The sequence below is a fragment of the Vipera berus genome (genome assembly GCF_964194415.1).
Source record: "Vipera berus genome assembly, chromosome: 7".
Classification (NCBI taxonomy): Eukaryota; Metazoa; Chordata; class Lepidosauria; order Squamata; family Viperidae; genus Vipera; species Vipera berus.
In genome coordinates, this window is record NC_138209.1 from 6,535,581 (window position 1) to 6,555,926 (window position 20,346).

General features: G+C 40.0%; 1 protein-coding gene across 1 annotated transcript in view; it reads left to right on the forward strand.

The window, feature by feature from the left end:
* ADAMTS3 (ADAM metallopeptidase with thrombospondin type 1 motif 3) overlaps positions 1–20,346 on the forward strand; it is a gene marked incomplete at both ends in the record, with an annotated part of 151,262 nt that overhangs the window by 43,071 nt on the left and 87,845 nt on the right. The window contains one exon of the mRNA XM_081333324.1: positions 3,062–3,218. Coding sequence (XP_081189450.1) covers positions 3,062–3,218 — 157 coding nt within the window. The remainder of the gene's footprint in view (positions 1–3,061; positions 3,219–20,346) is intronic.

Sequence of the window (20,346 nt, forward strand, 5' to 3'; positions counted from 1 at the left end):
CTTACCTTCTGGTGCCCTAGACTAGAGAATAATTCCCTCTTCTTTGTGACAGCCCGTCAAGTACTATCATGTTCCCTCTAATCCTTCTCTTCAATAAGCTAGAGTCTAGACCAGGGGTCTTCAAACTTGGCCCTTTTATGACTTGTGGACTTCAACTCCCAGAATTCCTCAGCCAGGCATGCTGGCTGAGGAATTCTGGGAGTTGAAGTCAACTCCTCTTAAAGTCTATATCAGGGGCCTTCAAATTTGGCCCTTTTATGACTTGTGGACTTCAACTCCCAGAATTCCTCAGCCAGGCTTGAAGACCCCTGGTCTAGTCCCTCAACCATTCAACAAATGATAAAAATTGCACCCAGCTTGTGTTCCATAGAAGATCTATATATTGTGTGGGCCAAGGGAGAACTGAGGAGTTATTTGCAGACCCCTGTGGGCCAAAGGAGAACTGAGGAGTTATTTGCAGACCCCTCGCACCCTGGACATAAACTGTTTCAACTCCTTCCCTATATGGCATTGTACACCAAGACAACTATACACAAGGACAGGTTTTTCCCCCCTCATGTCATCACTCTGCTGAACACCTAATTCTCACAGTGATGTCTAACGTCTATTGTGTATTTGCCCATGTGGTATGGCTGTAAGTATTATTATTCATCCTTCTTATTATCTTCTTTACTCACCCTTTCTTATTGGTATTATGATTACGATTATCCTTATTCTGTTGCTTTGCACGTACAGTGAGGGCTTCCACAACAGAGACAAATTCTTTGCGTGTCTAATCACACTTAGGAATCCCCATATAAAGTATTCAGTGATTTATGCTCCAGACTCTCTACCACCTTTGTTGCTCTTCTCTGCAAACTTAATCGATCAAAAATACATTCAGTTTATGTATAACATTTGGAAATTTCAAGAAAGTGATGAACTGAGGCTTCTGAAGAACAGCCAGATGTTCGATGAATTGTCATTACTGGCAACCCCAGGCTGACTTTGGCTGATCTTGAAAAGAATCAACAGGGTCGGGATGGGAAAGGGATTGCACAATCTGAAACTCCCAGAGGGGTCAGTTGGGATGAGAAATCACCAATAAATCCATGAGAAATTGCTTCCATATTAATTTATTTCTTCATTTTCTATAGCTCTGCCCAACTCAACCAAGAGACTCTGGGCCGCTTGCATTTCTACAATGATAAGACAATGAAAAAAAAAACATGAAAACAATAAATAAAAAAACAACATCTACACCATAAATTGCTTATTGCTTTTGAGAAACGTAAACTGACCCTAAAATTTCTGCTCCTAAGTTGCGAAGTGAGCTGTCTCGTTTTACGACCTGGTTTGCCACAGTCGTTAAGTGAATCGCGGCGAGTTGTTAAGTTCGTCAAACGCTTGTTACTTGAATCTGGCTTCCCCCCTTGACTTTGCTGGCAAGAGGTTGCAAAAGGGGATCACACTGCAACTGTCATAAATATGAGTCAGTTGCCAAGTTTCTGAAGTTTGATCCCGTGACTATGGTCCTAAGTGTGAGAACCGGTCGTAAGTCACTTTTTCAATGCTCCTATAACTTGGAACGGTCACTAAACAGATGATTGTAAGTCAAGGATTATCTGTCAGTGGACCTTTACATAGTGCCCAGGAGCTAAACTTGATTCAAGGGGGATTGTGTCTTTTTGTGCAGCTAGAATGAATTTGAGGTAAGCTGGGGAGAGTGATTGTTGCTAACAGTGCTAAATTGCAGTGTGTCTCTGTGTGTGTGTGTGTGTTTACATCCCATATTGATTAAAGCACCAGGAATAGCTTTAATTCGGTTCCAACCGGCCCCTGACCCAGGCGTATGCCAAACGATTGCACTGCTTTTTTGAGAAAGGAAACGCAATTCCCCGGACAGGATTAATGCCAGAGCACATTTTGCAGAATTAATCTGCTTTTCAGATTTGCCAGGGAAGCTTTTAATGGAAGGTTATTGCAAACTTGATTCTCTTTGCTTCTCTTTTGACATTCTCTACTGTCTTCCTTTCGTGATTAATCAAGCAGCTGCCAAGAAAACCCGAATCCTCTTCAAAATTGCACAAGGCTGTTCCCGTATTACTGCTGGCTGAAGTGCACTTTTGAAACATAGCTATAATAGGTATTCTTACGACCTAAAGCTGAGCCCAACATTTCTGCTAATAAGTGAAACATTGGTTGAGGGAGTTGTGCCCCATTTTATGACTTTCCATGCCACAGTTGTTAAGTGGATCACTGGATTGTTAAATTACTAACAGGGAAGTCAAGTCAAGTCAAGTCAAGTCAAGTTAAGTTAAGTTAAGTTAAGTTAAGTTAAGTTAAGTTAAGCTAAGTCAAGTCAAGTCAAGTCAAGTTAAGTTAAGTTAAGTTAATCTAAGTTAAGTCACGTCACGTCAAGTCAAGTCAAGTTATGTCACTTCACATCACATCAAGTCAAGTCGTCACATCATGTTAAGTTACGTTACATTAAGTTACATTACATTATGTTATGTTACGTTAAGTTACGTCACGTCAAGTCAAGTCACGTTATGTCACTTCACATCACGTCAAGTCAAGTCGTCACATCATGTTAAGTTACGTTACATTAAGTTACATTACATTATGTTATGTTACGTTAAGTTACGTCACGTCAAGTCAAGTCACGTTATGTTACATTAAGTTACGTTATGTTACGTTACATTACATTATATTAAGTTACATTACATTAACTTACGTTACGTTACATTACCTTACGTTAAGTGAATCTTCCTTCCCCCATTGGCTTTGCTTGTCGGAAGGTCACAGAAGGAGATCACGTGACCCCAGGCCGCGGCAACTGTCATAAATATGAGCCGGCTGCCAAGCGTCTGAATTTTGATTACACGACGATGGGGATGTGGCAGCGGTCGTTAAGAGTGAAAACATGGTCATTAAACCGACTTTTTTTCCCCCCCAACGCCACTGTAACTTTGAACGGAGGCTAAACCAATGGGGTTATAGGTCGAGGACTCAGTCTGGATTCTTTCTCTGCTTAAGTCCTCTTCCTTTTATTTATTTATTTTTCTTGCTCTGTCTCTAGGCTGGCATGATCAAAGTTGGCGAAGAGGAATTTTTCATTGAGCCCCTGGAGAAAGGCCAACAAATGGAGGAGGAGAGAGGACGCCTTCACAGAGTTTATAGGAGGTCAGCAGTTGCCCAGAATTCATCCGATAGTCTCCCTGATATTCAAAGTAAAGGTATAGCTTCTGTCTATGGATCCTTCATTTACCATCTCTTTCATTCTTTCTTTCAGGGTTTATACGCCACAGGTAGTTCTCAAGTTACAACCATTCATTTAGTTGTTAGTTGCAACAGCCCTGGGGAAAAAAAAACGGCTTAGGACCATTTTTCGCACACTTACAACCGTCGCAGCTTCCCCGTGGGCACGGGATTAAAATTCAGATGCTCGGCGACTGACTCATACTTATGACGGTCGCAGTGTCCTGGGGTCTTGGGTGATCCCCGTATGCGGCCTTCTCACAAGCCAAATGAATGGGGGATGCCCGATAACACTTAACATCCGTGCTACTAACTTAACGACTGTAGTGGGGGCAAAATCCACTTAACTGTTTTGCTTAGCAAAGAAATTTTCAGCTTGGCTGCGGTCGTAAGTTGAGGACTACCTGTATTTGTCGCTTTCCTTTGTTGGAAAATGTTTGGCGTGATTCAGTTCGGTTGCTCAGTACTTTTAGGAATCTCTTTGGCTGGGAATCGGTGCTTCAGATCAATATCAGAGATCCAATTGGGCATGGATCAATAGAGGAAGCAGGGTCCCTAAAACTAATCTAGAGCATAGAAGAAAAGGTCATATTGATCCATGAGAAATAGAGACATCAAAGTCTTTGTGTTGAATAACAGATCGAGGAATGCTTGTTTACTTCGTATTTTAACTTTAAAAAAAATAATAATAAAGTTGGTTTAAAAAAACAGTCTCCAGGGCTGTTATTTAACCCCTGGTTTTGTAACAACCAACAACAGCAACTTGAATAGCATAAATGGGATTGGTGTAGGGGGGGAAGATCTCAAAAAATAATATGGACTAGTACCTCTGATTCTTAATTCAAAAAGCGAAGGATGTTTCAAATCTATAGGAAGATATAAAAGAGTCTAGACATGGTGGTTGTGTAAAATCATCCAGTTGCTTTTAACTTTTTTTTTTGGCTTCTAGAGACAATCCGGCCTTGGGTGACACTTGGGAGGGCCTGGTTAGGTTCCCATTTCAGCCAGACAAAACTTTCTTGATTTCTTGATTTTTTCCAGCCACGCCAAAATCTGTTCAGAAATCACAAGTTTACTCAAGAGTAAGCCCTTGTTCTGCCATAGACTGGGGGAAACTTAAGTAGGATTCCATAAAAGAGGCTCCAGAATGCACAGAGGTGCAAATATATTCAATGTTTGCAGCTGTCAGCATGCACAGCTATGTTATAAATCGGCTATGCCTGCATCCTGCGGGTCACAGAAAAGCTGACAGCTTCCGAAGCAGTAAAAAGATGCAGCGGCTTTAAGGAGACGAAAGGGTATGTGGTCCCATGCGGTATAAAACAATCTTGGGAAAGGTTTGCCAACACGCCTATTAGGATCCCCTTTAAAGTTGCTGAGTCATCCTGGGAAAAGACGTAGCTACTTTCAAGGGTTGCAGATCGATAGGCTTGGGGAATCACGGAAGCATCATTGTTTGAAGCGAATTCATAGTGCCTCATCTTACGTTCAGCAGCTGAATTTGGGAAGACGCTGAAAGCAAGCGCATGAAAATTTGAAGTTTGTAGCAGAGCAGGATAGGAGAAATGTAAAAGTTGTCTTCTGGAATTTTGTTTTGGGTCTCTGCATGTTTGACTCTTAGGATTTCTTGAGCTGCAGGCTGACACTGTATACCATGTGGTTCTTTCTCCTTGCTTGCAATTCTTAGGTCTACTGAATTGCCTTACTGTTACCTTGAGGGAGGCATCGGTCGTTCGTTCATTCATTCATTCATTCATTCATTCATTCATTCTATTTCTATAGAAATTCTTCTCTGTCTGAGCAGGGGATTGGACTAGAAAGCTCCAAGGTCCCTCCCGAATCTGTTATTCTGTATCTTATTCCAATGAAGGAGAATATTTGTAGCTCAGGGTTGAAATGAGGGGTCCTTGGTGCTCTCTGAGCTGGCTTGTTTTCTTGCAGATGTTTCATTACCCAACTAGGTAACATCATCAGTGCTAGAAGAGAATGGGGTGTGGGAGGAGGAGGAGGAGGAGGAGGAGGAGGAGGAGGAGGAGGAGGAGGAGGAGGAGGAGGAGGAGGACTGTGTGGTCCTTGGTGCTCTCTGAGCAGGCTTGTTTTCTTGCAGATGTTTCATTACCCAACTAGGTAACATCATCAGTGCTAGAAGAGAATGGGGTGTGGGAGGAGGAGGAGGAGGAGGAGGAGGAGGAGGAGGAGGAGGAGGACTGTGTGGTCCTTGGTGCTCTCTGAGCTTGGTTGTTTTCTTGCAGATGTTTCATTACCCAACTAGGTAACATCATCAGTGCTAGAAGAGAATGGGGTGTGGGAGGAGGAGGAGGAGGATTGTGTGGTCCTTGGTGCTCTCTGAGCTGGCTTGTTTTCTTGCAGATGTTTCATTACCCAACTAGGTAACATCATCAGTGCTAGAAGAGAATGGGGTGTGGGAGGAGGAGGAGGAGGAGGACTGTGTGGTCCTTGGTGCTCTCTGAGCTGGCTTGTTTTCTTGCAGAGATTTCATTATCCAAACGAGGTAACAACATCAGTGCTAGTAAGCAAACAGCACTCCTTGCTAGCACTGATGATGTTACCTAGTTTGGGTCATGGAAACTGCAAGAAAACAAGCAAGAGCACCAAGGACCCCTGTATCTTATTTCAAATGTTGATCCCCCCCCTCCCCAAATAAAAGCCAACACAGTCTTAGGCTGCATGAATAGAGCGATAGAATCAAGATCACGGGAAGTGTTAATACCACTTTATAACGCCTTGGTAAAGCCACACTTGGAATATTGCATTCAGTTTTGGCTGCCACGATGTAAAAAGATGTTGAGACTCTAGAAAGGGTGCAGAGAAGAGCAACAAAGATGATTAGGGGACTGGAGGCTAAAACATACAAAGAACGGTTGCTGGAATTGGGTAGGTCTAGTTTTATGAAGAGAAGGACGAAGGGGAGAGATGATAGCAGCCGTCCAATATCTCAGGGGTTGCCCCAAAGAAGAGGGAGTCAAGCTATTCTCCAAAGTGCCCGAAGGCAGGAGAAGAAGCAACAGATGGAAACTAATCAAGGAGAGAAGCAACCTAGAACTAAGGAGAAGTTTCTGGACAGTGAGAACGACTAATCAGTGGAACAACCTGCCTCTAGAAATAGTGAATGCTCCATCACTGAAGGTTTCTAAAAAGAGATTGGAGGTCCATTTATCCAGAACAGTATAGGGTCTCCTGGCTGAGCAGGGGGTTGGACTAGAAGACCTCCAAGGTCCCCTCCAAGTCTGTTATTCTGTTAGGAGGTCAGGAATCACAGTTCTCAGCTTCTTCTCTCCGGATTTTTTTTAAAAAAATCCATGTATTCTTGAGAAACCAAGATACCAGAATATAAACTGAGAAGCAAACAGCACTCCTTACTAGCACTGATGGTGTTACCTAGTTAGGTTAATGAAACGTCTGTGAGAAAACAAGCAAACTCAAAACTTCATCTCAACCCGGAGCTACAAACATTCTTCTTCGTTGGTATATTCTGCATTCTATTCAGAAGGACCGTTCCTTTGATAACCAAGCAGTTAGAATGATCGTTGAGAAGAACAGTTAAGCCCACAATCAAAATTTTCATTTTTTTCCCCACCTCAAGCACAAAATCTAGAAGCAGTTTCCACGTGGCAATAAAAGTATTCGTATTTTTTTTTCTTTTTTTTAAACCTTGGGCTTTACCCAGTTAGATAGACTTGATTTTATTGAAATGGCTAGCTGATAAGGTAAAGGTAAAGGTTCCCCCGCACGTGCGTGCTAGTCGTTTCCGACTCTAGGGGCCGGTGCTCATCTCCGTTTCAAAGCCGAAGAGCCAGCGCTTGTCTGAGGACGTCTCCGTGGTCATGTGGCCGGCATGACTAGACGCCAAAGGCGCACGGAACGCCGTTACCTTCCCACCGGAGTGGTCCCTATTTTTCTACTTGCATTTTTACGTGCTTTCGAACTGCTAGGTTGGCAGAAGCTGGGATGAGTAACAGGCGCTCACTCTGTTACGCAGCACTCGGGATTCGACCCGCCAAACTGCCGACCTTCTGATTGACAAGCTCAGCGTCCTAACCCACTGAGCCACCGCGTCCCTAGCTGATATTCTTTTGTAAAAGTAAAAAAGTTGAGGTTTGAAGTTGATACTCTATTACAGGGGCCCCCAAGCTCCGGGCCGTGGACCGGTACCGGGCCGTGGACATACCAGCAACTGGTCCGCACAAACAAGCAAAGCCCCATCTGTGGGATGCAGGCAACACACAGAACCACGCATTCTCCGGTCCACGGAAATACCTCTCTCCACAGAACCGGTCCCTGGTACCCAAAAGGTTGGGGACCTCTGCTCTATTGCACCAAAGGAAATCGGAAGTCAATGCCTTTTTTTTTTTCTCCCTTACCTCACTTCTCTACTCCCTCTCCCCTCCGCCATCTTTTCCGCTCTTTACTTTTGTATTTCGATGGTACCGTAGGAACGAATAAAACTTTGAATATTAAAAATAAATAAATAAATGGAGAAGAACAGCTACAAATCCCAGCCAAGATCAGTTGGAATCTTGTCCCCATTCAACCTGGCAAGGAAGAGGACTCAAAGAAGGAACATGGCCTAAAAGAGGATTCTCTACCCAGTGCGGCACGTAAGAGAACAGCAATCCTTTGAGGAAATTTTCTTCCAGAGCCAAACTACTGGGTAGTCCCGTTTCATAAATAAATAGGGAACAGCTCCAAAGAAACTGAGGCAGGCAATTAAGCTGTGTTGGCCAGCCAGAACGTCTTCCTGACGTGTTCACCAACATCTTCTGAGTCACTAGAAAACGTCTTTCTCCCATTTGGCTGTCACACACAAACATCTCCTAAATATCTGAACAGATTTGGGTCTGGCTGGAAAAATCAAGAAAGTTTTGTCTGGCTGGAATGGGAGCTGAGCCAAGTCCTGCCAAGGGTCACCCAGGGTCAGCTTGTTCCTGGTAGCCAAAAAAAAAAAAAAAGTTAAATAAAAGCGACTGGATGATTTCAGACAATCAGCAAGTCTAGACTCTTCTGTACCTTCCTATAGATTTGAAACTTCCTTCGTTTTTTGAATTTAGAAGCAGAGTTACTAGTCCATATTATTTTGGGGGTCTTCCCACATCGCTGTTCCCAGTTATGCTATTATTATTATTATTGTTATTATTATTGTTGTTGTTGTTGTTGTTGTTGTTGTTGTTGTTGTTGTTGTTATTATTATTATTATTATTATTATTATTATTATTATTATTATTATTATTATTATTATTATTATTCGCACAGTCAGCCAGATGTTCAGACTGGATTTGGCATTTTTGTCTACCTATCGAGTCCCTACCAAGGACCTGGGATAGGCAGATGTGGATGCTTGATGATATCACACATATCGTCACAGGATGGAAGCAGTTCCTAGTAAGGCTGCCTTTTGCAATTGACTAATGGCGAATTTGTCAATGCCGATGATGGTGTTCAGGTGGTGCTCCAGTTGTTTTGGGATTGCACCCAAGGCGCCTATTACTATTGGTACTACCCTTGTTTGTCTTTGCCACAGTCGTTCTATTTCTATTTGTAGGTCTTTGTATTTTGTTATCTTCTCCAGTTCTTTCTCGTCTATTCTGCTCTTTCCAGGCACTGCCACGTCCACTAGCCAGACTTTTTTGTCTTTCTTATCGACAACTGTTAAGTCCGAAGTGTTACGTTGCAGGTGCTTATCTGTTTGAATTGTGAAGTCCCAGAGCAGTTCAATTTTATCATTTTCTATGACTTTCTCTATTTTATGATGCCACCAGTTCTTGCTTACAGGCAAATGATATTTCTTGCAGATCTTCCAATGAACCATTGTTGCTACTTTGTCAGGCCGCTGCTTGCAGTCAGTCTGTGCGATCTCCTTGCAGCTTCTTTGCATAGGTGGCACTTACTGTCTGTTGCTGTCTTCTCAATTCTGGCTTTGTATTATTATTATTATTATTATTATTATTATTATTATTATTATTATTATTATTATTATTATTATTATTATTATTATTATTATTATTATTATTTATTGTTATTGTTATACCAGAGGTTAAATAACAGCACTGGTGATTGTTTTTTTTAAAAACCAGCTTTATTAAGTTTTTTAAAAAGTTAAAATACAAAGTAACAAAACAAAAAGAGTTGTTTTTAGTAATACGGTTGTTAAGTGAATCTGGCTTCCCCATTGACTTTGCTTGTCAGAAGTTTGCAAAAGATGATCACCTGACCCAGGGACCTTGTGACCGTCATAAATATGAGTCAGTTGCCAAGCGTCTGAATTTTGATCCCGTGACCATGAGGATGTTGCAAGGGTCATAAGTATGAAAAGTGGTCATAAGTCACTTTTTTCAGCGCCGTTTTAACTTTGTGGCAGTCACTAAATGAACTGTTGTAAGTGAAGGACTACCTGCAATTGTTAGCTTAACCTAGTTAGGGAACAGACCATAAAAGGTTGTTCAGCGGTATCCCAGCATGCCCAGTCCCTCAATGCTTGCACAGTCAGCGTGAACAATCTAATGGGTCTGCATGAATTTTTTGGCTGGAAACTCACCTTTTCCCCACATTTCCCACAATTTATTTGGCTTTGTGCATTAGGCATGTAGAGGTACAACTGAGAAAGCACTGGGCAGATGTTGGCAGAGTCTCTTAGCAAAGTCTCTATTTCTCTCTCGGTGGACTTGGCGAACTAATAAAAATTGCTCGCATTTTTCAAGTGTTGAGAGATACATTATTTGTTGCTAGCTACTAAGATTCACAAACGTTCCCAAGTGGGCAAGAGACTCTGTTTTTCTCACACTCTGCCATTCCACCCTCGGTGGGAATCGGGACTCCTTTGTGTAAAACGGCTCGTGGTAGTTTGGAGAGCCGCGATCATAAAAAGTGTCCTTCAATTAGGAAGCAGACATCCAAATTCTATACTTGCCCTCTGTTTATGGGAAGTGTACTCCCAAATGTAGTAAGTCCGGGCAGTTCAAATGAATATAAAGGTTTATTGCAAGCTTATCAATCTGAACAGCTAACTGTCAAAGCAAATTGGCAATAGATAAGAATCAGTGGGATTCAAGGTTGGCTGGACTTAGATCGGAGGTCCCCAACATTTTGGGCACCAGGGACCGGTTCCGTGGAGAAAGGTTTTTCCACGGACCGGAGCGTCTGTGGTTTTTCTGTGCTGCCTCCATTACACAGATGGGGCTTTGCTTGTTTGTGCAGACCAGTTGCTGGCATGCCACTGCCCGATACCAGTCCATGGACAGGAGGTTGGGGAACTCTGACTTAGATCATTTGTGGCTGCGAAGGGATTCGAGACTGATGACACATTCAAAGAGCCTTGGTGGAGCAGTGGGCTAATGCCTCCTTAAGTAACACCAGCTGCCTGCAATTAGTGCAGGTTCGAGTCCCACCAGGCTCAAGGTTGACTCAGCCTTCCATCCTTCCCAGGTAGGTAAAATGAGGACCCAGATTGTTGGGGGCAATTAAGCTGACTTTGTAATAATGCCGCTTGGGGGTGTGTGTGAAAGCCCTAATAAGCAGGCATATACATAGAATGAAGGCTACTGCTAAGCTTGTAAGCCGCCCTGAGTCTTTGGAGAAGGGCGGGATATAAATGGAATTAAAAATAATAAAAAAATTGACCCCTCCCTTGGGCTCAGCCTAGTCCTTCCCTACACTTGAGTCTCATCAGAGCGAGCCCATCAGTTACTTAAACAGTGAACGACCCCAAATCTTAAATATCATATTTAAAAAAAAATCAGCATTGCATTAGAATAAAATGCCCTGTGTGGTGTTTTCTGAGCTTGGTTGTTTTGTTGTAGACATTTCATTATCTGGTTAGGTAACATCATCAGTCCTAGTAGCACTGATGATATTACCTAGTTGGGCCATGAAACATCTGCAAGAAAACCACCCAGCTCAGAAAGCGCCAAGAACTCATGAGCTACAAATATACAAATATTGATCAAATCCTCCGAATGACACAAGATTCCAAGGGCAAATATATATATATTTTTAATCCCATTTATATCCCGCCCTTCTCCGAAGACTCAGGGCGGCTTACAATCTAAGAATCACAAATCAATGTGCTTAGCAATAGCCTTCATTCTATGTATATGCCTACTTATTAGGGCTTTCGCCCCCCCCCAAGCGGCATTATTACAAAGTCAGCTTATTGCCCCCAACAATCTGGGTTCTCATTTTACCTACCTGGGAAGGATGGAAGGCTGAGTCAACCTTGAGCCTGGTGGGACTCGAACCTGCACTAATTGCAGGCAGCTGGTGTTACTTAAGGAAGCATTAGCCCACTGCTCCACCAAGGCTCTTGATTGGGCATAATCATATCCTTTTGCCAGATTTAGTAAAGGTTGCACTAAACAGCATTATTAACATTGGCAGGGCAAAAGAAGAAGAGGCAGAATGGTTCTTTTCAGGAGATATCTTCCATCAGATCGTGTTCTTAAAAAATTTACCCTCTAGGCCATATATTAAAAAGATTCTTTGGGCTTCAGTGACTTTGGTAGATCATAAAATTGCTACTGCATTTTTATTTTATGTGCAGTGTTAACATGTGCTCACTGAATCCTCTTACAATCAGATTTGGCAACATTGGGTGGTAGAACTTGCCAACATGCTGAAGATGGAGAAACACAAAAATTGAATAGAGTATGTAAAAGAGGTGGGGCTCTGATGCTCTGGTTATGGCAACCAGAGTTGCCCAGTGAAATGGATGACATATATATTTAGTAAAGTGAAAGATAGATAGATAGATAGATAGATAGATAGATAGATAGATAGATAGATAGATAGATAGACAGACAGACAGACAGACAGACAGACAGACAGACAGACAGACAGATAGATAGATAGATAGATAGATAGATAGATAGATATGGAGATAGATAGATAGATAGATAGATAGATAGATAGATAGATAGATAGATAGATAGATAGATAGATAGATAGATAGAGAGATAGATAGACAGAGAGATAGATAGATATGGATAGATACATAGAAAGATAGATAGATAGTTAAATAGAAAGATAGAATAGATGTAGATAGATGTATAGATAGATAATGTATAGAGATAGATAGATAGATAGATAGATAGATAGATAGATAGATAGATAGATAGATAGATAGATGATAGATAGATAGATAGATAGATAGATAGATAGATAGATAGATAGAAAGATAGATAAATAGAAAGATAGAGATAGATGTAGATAGATGTATAGATAGATAGATAGATAGATAGATAGATAGATAGATAGATAGATAGATAGATAGATAGACAGACAGACAGACAGACAGACAGACAGACAGACAGACAGACAGACAGACAGAGCGAGCGAGCAATAGCAATAACATGTAGACTTTTATAGTGCTTCACAGTGTTTTACAGCCCTCCCTAAGCGATTTACAGACTCAGCATATTTTGTCCAACAATCTGGATCCTCATTTTACTGACCTAAGAAGGATGGAAGGCTGAGAATTGAACTGCTGGCAGTCAGCAGAATTAGCCTGTAATACTGCGTTCTAACCACTGCGCCATCATGGCTCATAGATAAAATAGATAGATAGATAGATAGATAGATAGATAGATAGATAGATAGATAGATAGATAGATAGACAATAGCATTTAAACTTATATACTGCTTCACAGTGATTTACAGCCCTCTCTAAGTGGTTTACAGATTCAGCATATTGCCTCCAACAATCTGGTTCATCCTTTTACTGAAGGTAGCACAAATGGAGCTTCACACACGCATGTGAGTCCCCACGGCTGCATTACAAAATTCCAAACTGAAAATAATAATAACAACAACAACAACAACAACAACCGTAAGCTCCCTCTTTTGCATGATAATCAGGAAAGTAATCTGGGTAGCATGCACAAAGCAACATTTCCCTGCTGTTCCACAAGCTCTAGGATATTATGGGCATTTTTTTTTTGGTTGTTTCTTTTTCCAACTGGCCAAGATTTATGGGCAAGAACTAGTCTGGTGCCAGGAGGAACAGCCCCGGTTTCCACAATCTGGGTAGCATTTTGTGGGTTTTCCCTGTAATTTTTCCAGATGCAAATATTTGCATACTGCCGAAGCTCATTGGCTGTTGCCAACAGAAAGTAAAGTTAAGGCATTTTTCCCCCCCAAGCCTCCGTGGAGTGGAATCTTGTCCAAGTATTTGGTTTAAAAATAATACGAATAATTTCGGCTGAGCTTTGCATGTCTCTTTCTACTTATAGCACAGCTTCTGTGCATCTTTTCAGTTTTATAACACATCAGTCAAGAGGCAAACGCTATCTTATTTTTATTTATTCTTCCAAAAATTTCACATTCGAACGAAGAAAAGGAAAAAAAACTAAAATGTGACAGGGAGGAAACTCATGTTAATGCACATGCACGCTCCTTTAGGAGTCTCTTAAAATCAGGGGTCCCCAACTCCCAGTTGGTGTACTGGCACCGGTCCATGGCATACCCAAAACTGGGCCATGCAAACAAGCGAAGCTCCATCCACAAGATGCAGGCAGCCCCCTCTGGTCCATGGGAAAATATTTCTCCACGGAACTGGTCCCTAGTGCCCAAAAGGTTGGGGGCCGCTGTCTTGAATAAGGGATGAGGTCCACACAAGTTAAGTTGGGATTAAAACCATGAAAGTTAGTAATTTAATTTAATTTAATAATTTGATTTCTATACCACCCTTCTCCCGAAGGACTCAGGGTGGTGAACAGGGCAATACACAATAAAAATCGAATACAAAAATTAAAAAATAGTTGAGACAATTGGGTAAGATAAAACTGACCAAGGAGAGAAGCAACCTGGAATTAAGGAGAAACTTCCTGACAATGAGGACAATCAACCAGTGGAACAGCTTGCCACCAATATTTGTGGGTGCTCTATCACTGGAGATTTTTAAGAAGAGACTAGACAATCACCTGTCTGAGACAGTGTAGGTTCTCCTGCTTGAGCAGGGGGCTGGACTAGAAGACCCCCATGGTCCCTTCCAGCTTCTATTCTATTCTATTCTATTCTATTCTATTCTATTCTATTCTATTCTATTCTATTCTATTCTATTCTATTCTATTCTATTCTATTCTATTCTATTCTATTCTATTCTATTCTATTCTATTCTATTCTATTCTATTCCATCCCTACATTCTATTCTATTCTATTCCATCCCTACATTCTATTCTATTCTATTCTATTCTATTCTATTCTATTCTATTCTATTCTATTCTATTCTATTCTATTCTATTCTATTCTATTCTATTCTATTCTATTCTATTCTATTCTATATTCTATTCTATTCTATATTCTATTCTATTCTATTCTATTCTATTCTATTCTATTCTATTCTATTCTATTCTATTCTATTCTATTCTATTCTATTCTATTCTATTCTATTCTATTCTATTCTATTCTATTCTATTCTATTCTATATTCTATTCTATTCTATTCTATTCTATTCTATTCTATTCTATTCTATTCTATTCTATTCTATTCTATTCTATTCTATTATTATTCTATTATGACCTGATGCTTGAATACTCCTTTCTTCTTCTCCTACAGAAATATTTATTGGTGAGATCTCATCAGCTCTGCCCTCGCCCTGTAATAGTTCCCACATTAGTCTTCTTATATGGGAATCAAGTCCCTGTGTAGTAGACAACCTGTTTGTCAACTGTCTCGGGAAATTTGTCTGCAGGGAAGCAAACCCAGCCTGTGCCACTCGGCCTCCCTCTTTCATTGGCCTTTTTACAGAAAACCCTAAGGGAAATTATCTTATTTCCCTTGAGAGCGATCACAGAGGCAACAGTAAAGTCAAAGCAAACAGGAACCTACAGGGAAATGACTCATGTGAGAACGTAGCGTGTGTCCCCGTGGGAATATTTCTCAGTAGGCTAGGATGTGGGTAAATCACCTCGAAGGACACCATCAATTTCACAGCAGGATCCAGCTTGTGAAGAAGGGGCCGGCCTCCTTATTGACAGTGTCTGATTGCACAATTCTTCTTAAAATGTCTTAAGTGTGTTTGTCTGTGTGTGTGTGTGTGTGTGTGTGTGTGTGTGTGTGTGTGGTTTAGGGCAAGTATCTCTCATGACTGAGTTCAGAAAGAGTGGTTGGAAGGGGATGTCCTGTTAGGATTAAGTCAAAACATGATTTCAGTTGCAAAACCAGGCAGGAGGTCATTAGTGTTCTTCTCCTTGGCCAAGAACGATTGAGCAAGGGGAATGGGAAACCCACCAATTTTTCTCCCTCTCCCACTGTATGATATTATTAGAATGAGAATGATTAGCAGGCTGGAGGCTAAAACATACCAAGGAGTGATTGCAGGAACTGGGTAGGGTCTAATCAAATGAAAAGAAGGACTAGGGGAGACATGATAGCAGTCTTCCAATATTTGAGGGGGCTCCCCAAAAGACGAGGAGGTCAACCTCTTCCGCAGAGCGCCCAAAGGCCAGGCGAGAAACAACGGATGGAAGCTAACCAAGGGGAGAAGCAACCTAGAGCTAAGGAGAAATTTCCTCACAGCGAGGAAATCAGTTAATCGGTGGAACTACTTGCCCTCAGAATTGTGGGTGCTCCATCACCGGAGGCCTTCAAAAAAAAAAAAGACTGGACAACCATTTGTCTGAAATGGTATAGGTTCTCCTGCTCAAGCAGGGGGCTGGACTAGAAGACCTCCAAGGTCCCTTCCAACTCGGCTGTTCGATGTTCTGTGATATTGGCAAGAGCCGGTTCTCTGGCAATGATGACTTCCTCCCGAATGTAAGAAGTTTTCTGTCCATGAAACTAGTGATGGAAATCGTCCAGAGTTTTTCAGGAAGATAATGTGCAACACAGATTCTCCTTGCATATCATTCCATGAATAAGAGGATAACAGAGTTGGAAGGGACCTTTGAAGGTCGTCTAGTCCAACCGTCTGCTCATCCAGCAAAGCCTATCGACCTATACCAGGCAACCTTGGCTCTTTTATGACTTGTGGACTTCAACTCCCAGAATTCCTGAGCCACCATGGCTCAGCATGGAAACCTCTCCCTTTCCCCTCAGCATGGCTGGCTCAGGAATTCTGGGAGTTGAAGTCCACAAGTCATAAAGCGGCCTAGGCCAGGGGTAGGCAACCTTGGCTCTTTTATGACTGGTGGACTTCAACTCCCAGAATTCCTGAACCAGCATGGCTCGGCTTGAAAACCTCTCCCTTTCCCCTCAGCATGGCTGGCTCAGGAATTCTGGGAGTTGAAGTCCACAAGTCATGAAGGGGCCTAGGCCTAGGCCAGGGGTAGGCAACCTTGGCTCTTTTATGACTCGTGGACTTCAACTCCCAGAATTCCTGAGCCAGCATAGCTCAGCATGGAAACCTCTCCCTTTCCCCTCAGCATGGCTGACTCAGGAATTCTGGGAGTTGAAGTCCACGAGTCATAAAAGAGCCAAGGTTGCCTACCCCTGACTTCTACCCTTTCAGGCTAATGATTGTCCAATCTCTTCTTTAAAAGCTCCAATGTTGGAGCACCCACAGCTTCTGAGGGCAAGTTGTCCCACTGATTAATTGTTCTCGCTGTCAGGACATTTCTCCTTAGTTCCAGGTTGCTTCTCTCCTTGCTTAGTTTCCATCTATTGCTTCTTGTCCAGTCTTCAGGTGCTTTGGAGAATAGCTTGACTCCCTCTTCTTTAGGGACGGTGCAACCGTCGTAAATACGAGTCAGTTGCCAAGCGTCCGAATTTTGATCGCGTGACCGTGGAGATCCTGCAACGATCCTAAGTGAATAAAATAGTCCCTTTTTTCAGGGCTGTTGTAACTTAGAATGGTCACTAAGCAAACCGTTGTAAGTCAAGGACTACCTTATCTAATCATGCTCTCCATGGGGCAACTCTTGAAGAATAACTTGATATTAAAATTGGTACACATTACAGCCGCTATCTTCATCATAGCTGGCCTGTCTTAAAATTCTACACTCTTTGCCAGTTGTTCGGCTCAATTTAAAGCCGTCCCACATGGAGGATCAAAATGTTGTTTTTCTTTTTTTAAAAAAAAACCAAACAAACCACAACACTTGTCTTTTTTGTATGCTGTTGAACCGCTCTTTAACATTTCATCTTGGAGGAGAAAACAGCAGATTGAGCATAAATGAATGGTTGCTGAGCTTCAAGAGGGCAGCTTTTTTTTAACAACCTCCTGACACGCTTAGAAAAAAGAAACAATTAGCTTGACGAAGAGTTGCATCACTTTTAAAACGCAACCTTTCATTACTCCTTTGGGGAGTGAAAGCCCCAGTTACATGTCTGTTAATTATTGCTAAAAGATAATGTGTTACTTCCTGGCCGATTTTTAACTTCTTTCCTAGCCTAGAGCAGAGCAAGATCCGGCGGCATTGTCATTTGACTTTGTGTCAAGTAGGTCACAAACTGGATCGATCTTGTATTACAAACATTCTAGATTAGCTGCAAAGTGTTTAGCCCAGGTCCACACAGAAATTAGGGTGTCCTGTTCAGTCCCAAAGGTGCTGTCAAGCAATAACATTCAATGTTAGCATTTGCCGGTGTATTAGGCTAATAAAGGACTTTTAAGGTAAACAATGCCTCAGAGTCACTTGAAAAGCCCATACCTCGGAAACTTGACAGGTGCTTTTTCAAGATGCAACCGGACATTGTTAATAGAATAGAATAGAATAGAATAGAATAGAATAGAATAGAATAGAATAGAATAGAATAGAATAAGAATAGAATAGAATAGAATAGAATAGAATAGAATAGAATAGAATAGAATAGAATAGAATGGAATGGAATGGAATGGAATGGAATGGAATGGAATGGAATGGAATAGAATAGAATAGAATAGAATAATAATGGAATGGAATAAGAATTATTAGGAATGGAATGGAGTGGAGTGGAATGGAATAGATAAGAATAAGAATAAGAATAAGAATAATAATGGAATGGAATGGAATGGAATGGAATAGAATAGAATAGAATAGAATAGAATAGAATAGAATAGAATAGAATAGAATAGAATAGAATAGAATAGAATAGAATAGAATAGAATAGAATAGAATAGAATAGAATAGAATAGAATAGAATAGAATAGAATAGAATAAGAATAAGAATTATTAGGAATGGAATGGAGTGGAGTGGAATGGAATAGATAAGAATAAGAATAAGAATAAGAATAAGAATGGAATGGAATGGAATGGAATAGAATAGAATAGAATAGAATAGAATAGAATAGAATAGAATAGAATAGAATAGAATAGAATAGAATAGAATAGAATAAGAATAAGAATTATTAGGAATGGAATGGAGTGGAGTGGAATGGAATAGATAAGAATAAGAATAAGAATAAGAATGGAATGGAATAGAATAGAATAGAATAGAATAGAATAGAATAGAATAGAATAGAATAAGAATAGAATAGAATAGAATAGAATAGAATAGAATAGAATAGAATAGAATAGAATAGAATAGAATGGAATGGAATGGAATGGAATGGAATGGAATGGAATGGAATGGAATGGAATGGAATAGAATAGAATAGAATAGAATAAGAATAGAATAGAATAGAATAGAATAGAATAGAATAGAATAGAATAGAATAGAATAGAATGGAATGGAATGGAATGGAATGGAATGGAATGGAATGGAATGGAATGGAATGGAATGGAATAGAATAAGAATAGAATAGAATAGAATAGAATAGAATAGAATAGAATAGAATAGAATAGAATAGAATAGAATGGAATGGAATGGAATGGAATGGAATGGAATGGAATGGAATGGAATGGAATGGAATGGAATGGAATGGAATGGAATGGAATAGAATAGAATAGAATAATAATGGAATGGAATGGAATGGAATGGAATGGAATGGAATAGAATAGAATAGAATAAGAATAAGAATTATTAGGAATGGAATGGAGTGGAGTGGAATGGAATAGATAAGAATAAGAATAAGAATAAGAATGGAATGGAATGGAATGGAATGGAATGGAATAGAATAGAATGGAATAGAATAGAATAGAATAGAATAGAATAGAATAGAATAGAATAGAATAGAATAGAATAGAATAGAATAGAATAGAATAGAATAGAATAGAATAAGAATAAGAATTATTAGGAATGGAATGGAGTGGAGTGGAATGGAATAGATAAGAATAAGAATAAGAATAAGAATAAGAATAAGAATAAGAATAAGAATAAGAATAAGAATGGAATGGAATGGAATGGAATAGAATAGAATAGAATAGAATAGAATAGAATAGAATAGAATAGAATAGAATAGAATAGAATAGAATAGAATAGAATAGAATAGAATAGAATAAGAATAAGAATTATTAGGAATGGAATGGAGTGGAGTGGAATGGAATAGATAAGAATAAGAATAAGAATAAGAATGGAATGGAATGGAATGGAATAGAATAGAATAGAATAGAATAGAATAGAATAGAATAGAATAGAATAGAATAGAATAGAATAGAATAGAATAGAATAGAATAAGAATTATTAGGAATGGAATGGAGTGGAGTGGAATGGAATAGATAAGAATAAGAATAAGAATAAGAATGGAATGGAATGGAATGGAATAGAATAGAATAGAATAGAATAGAATAGAATAGAATAGAATAGAATAGAATAGAATAGAATAGAATAGAATAGAATAGAATAGAATAGAATAGAATAGAATAGAATAAGAATAAGAATTATTAGGAATGGAATGGAGTGGAGTGGAATGGAATAGATAAGAATAAGAATAAGAATAAGAATGGAATGGAATGGAATGGAATAGAATAGAATAGAATAGAATAGAATAGAATAGAATAGAATAGAATAGAATAGAATAGAATAGAATAGAATAAGAATAGAATAGAATAGAATAGAATAGAATAGAATAGAATAGAATAGAATAGAATGGAATGGAATGGAATGGAATGGAATGGAATGGAATGGAATGGAATGGAATGGAATGGAATGGAATAGAATAGAATAGAATAGAATAGAATAGAATAGAATAGAATAGAATAGAATAGAATAGAATAAGAATGGAATGGAATGGAATGGAATGGAATGGAATGGAATGGAATAGAATAAGAATAGAATAGAATAGAATAGAATAGAATA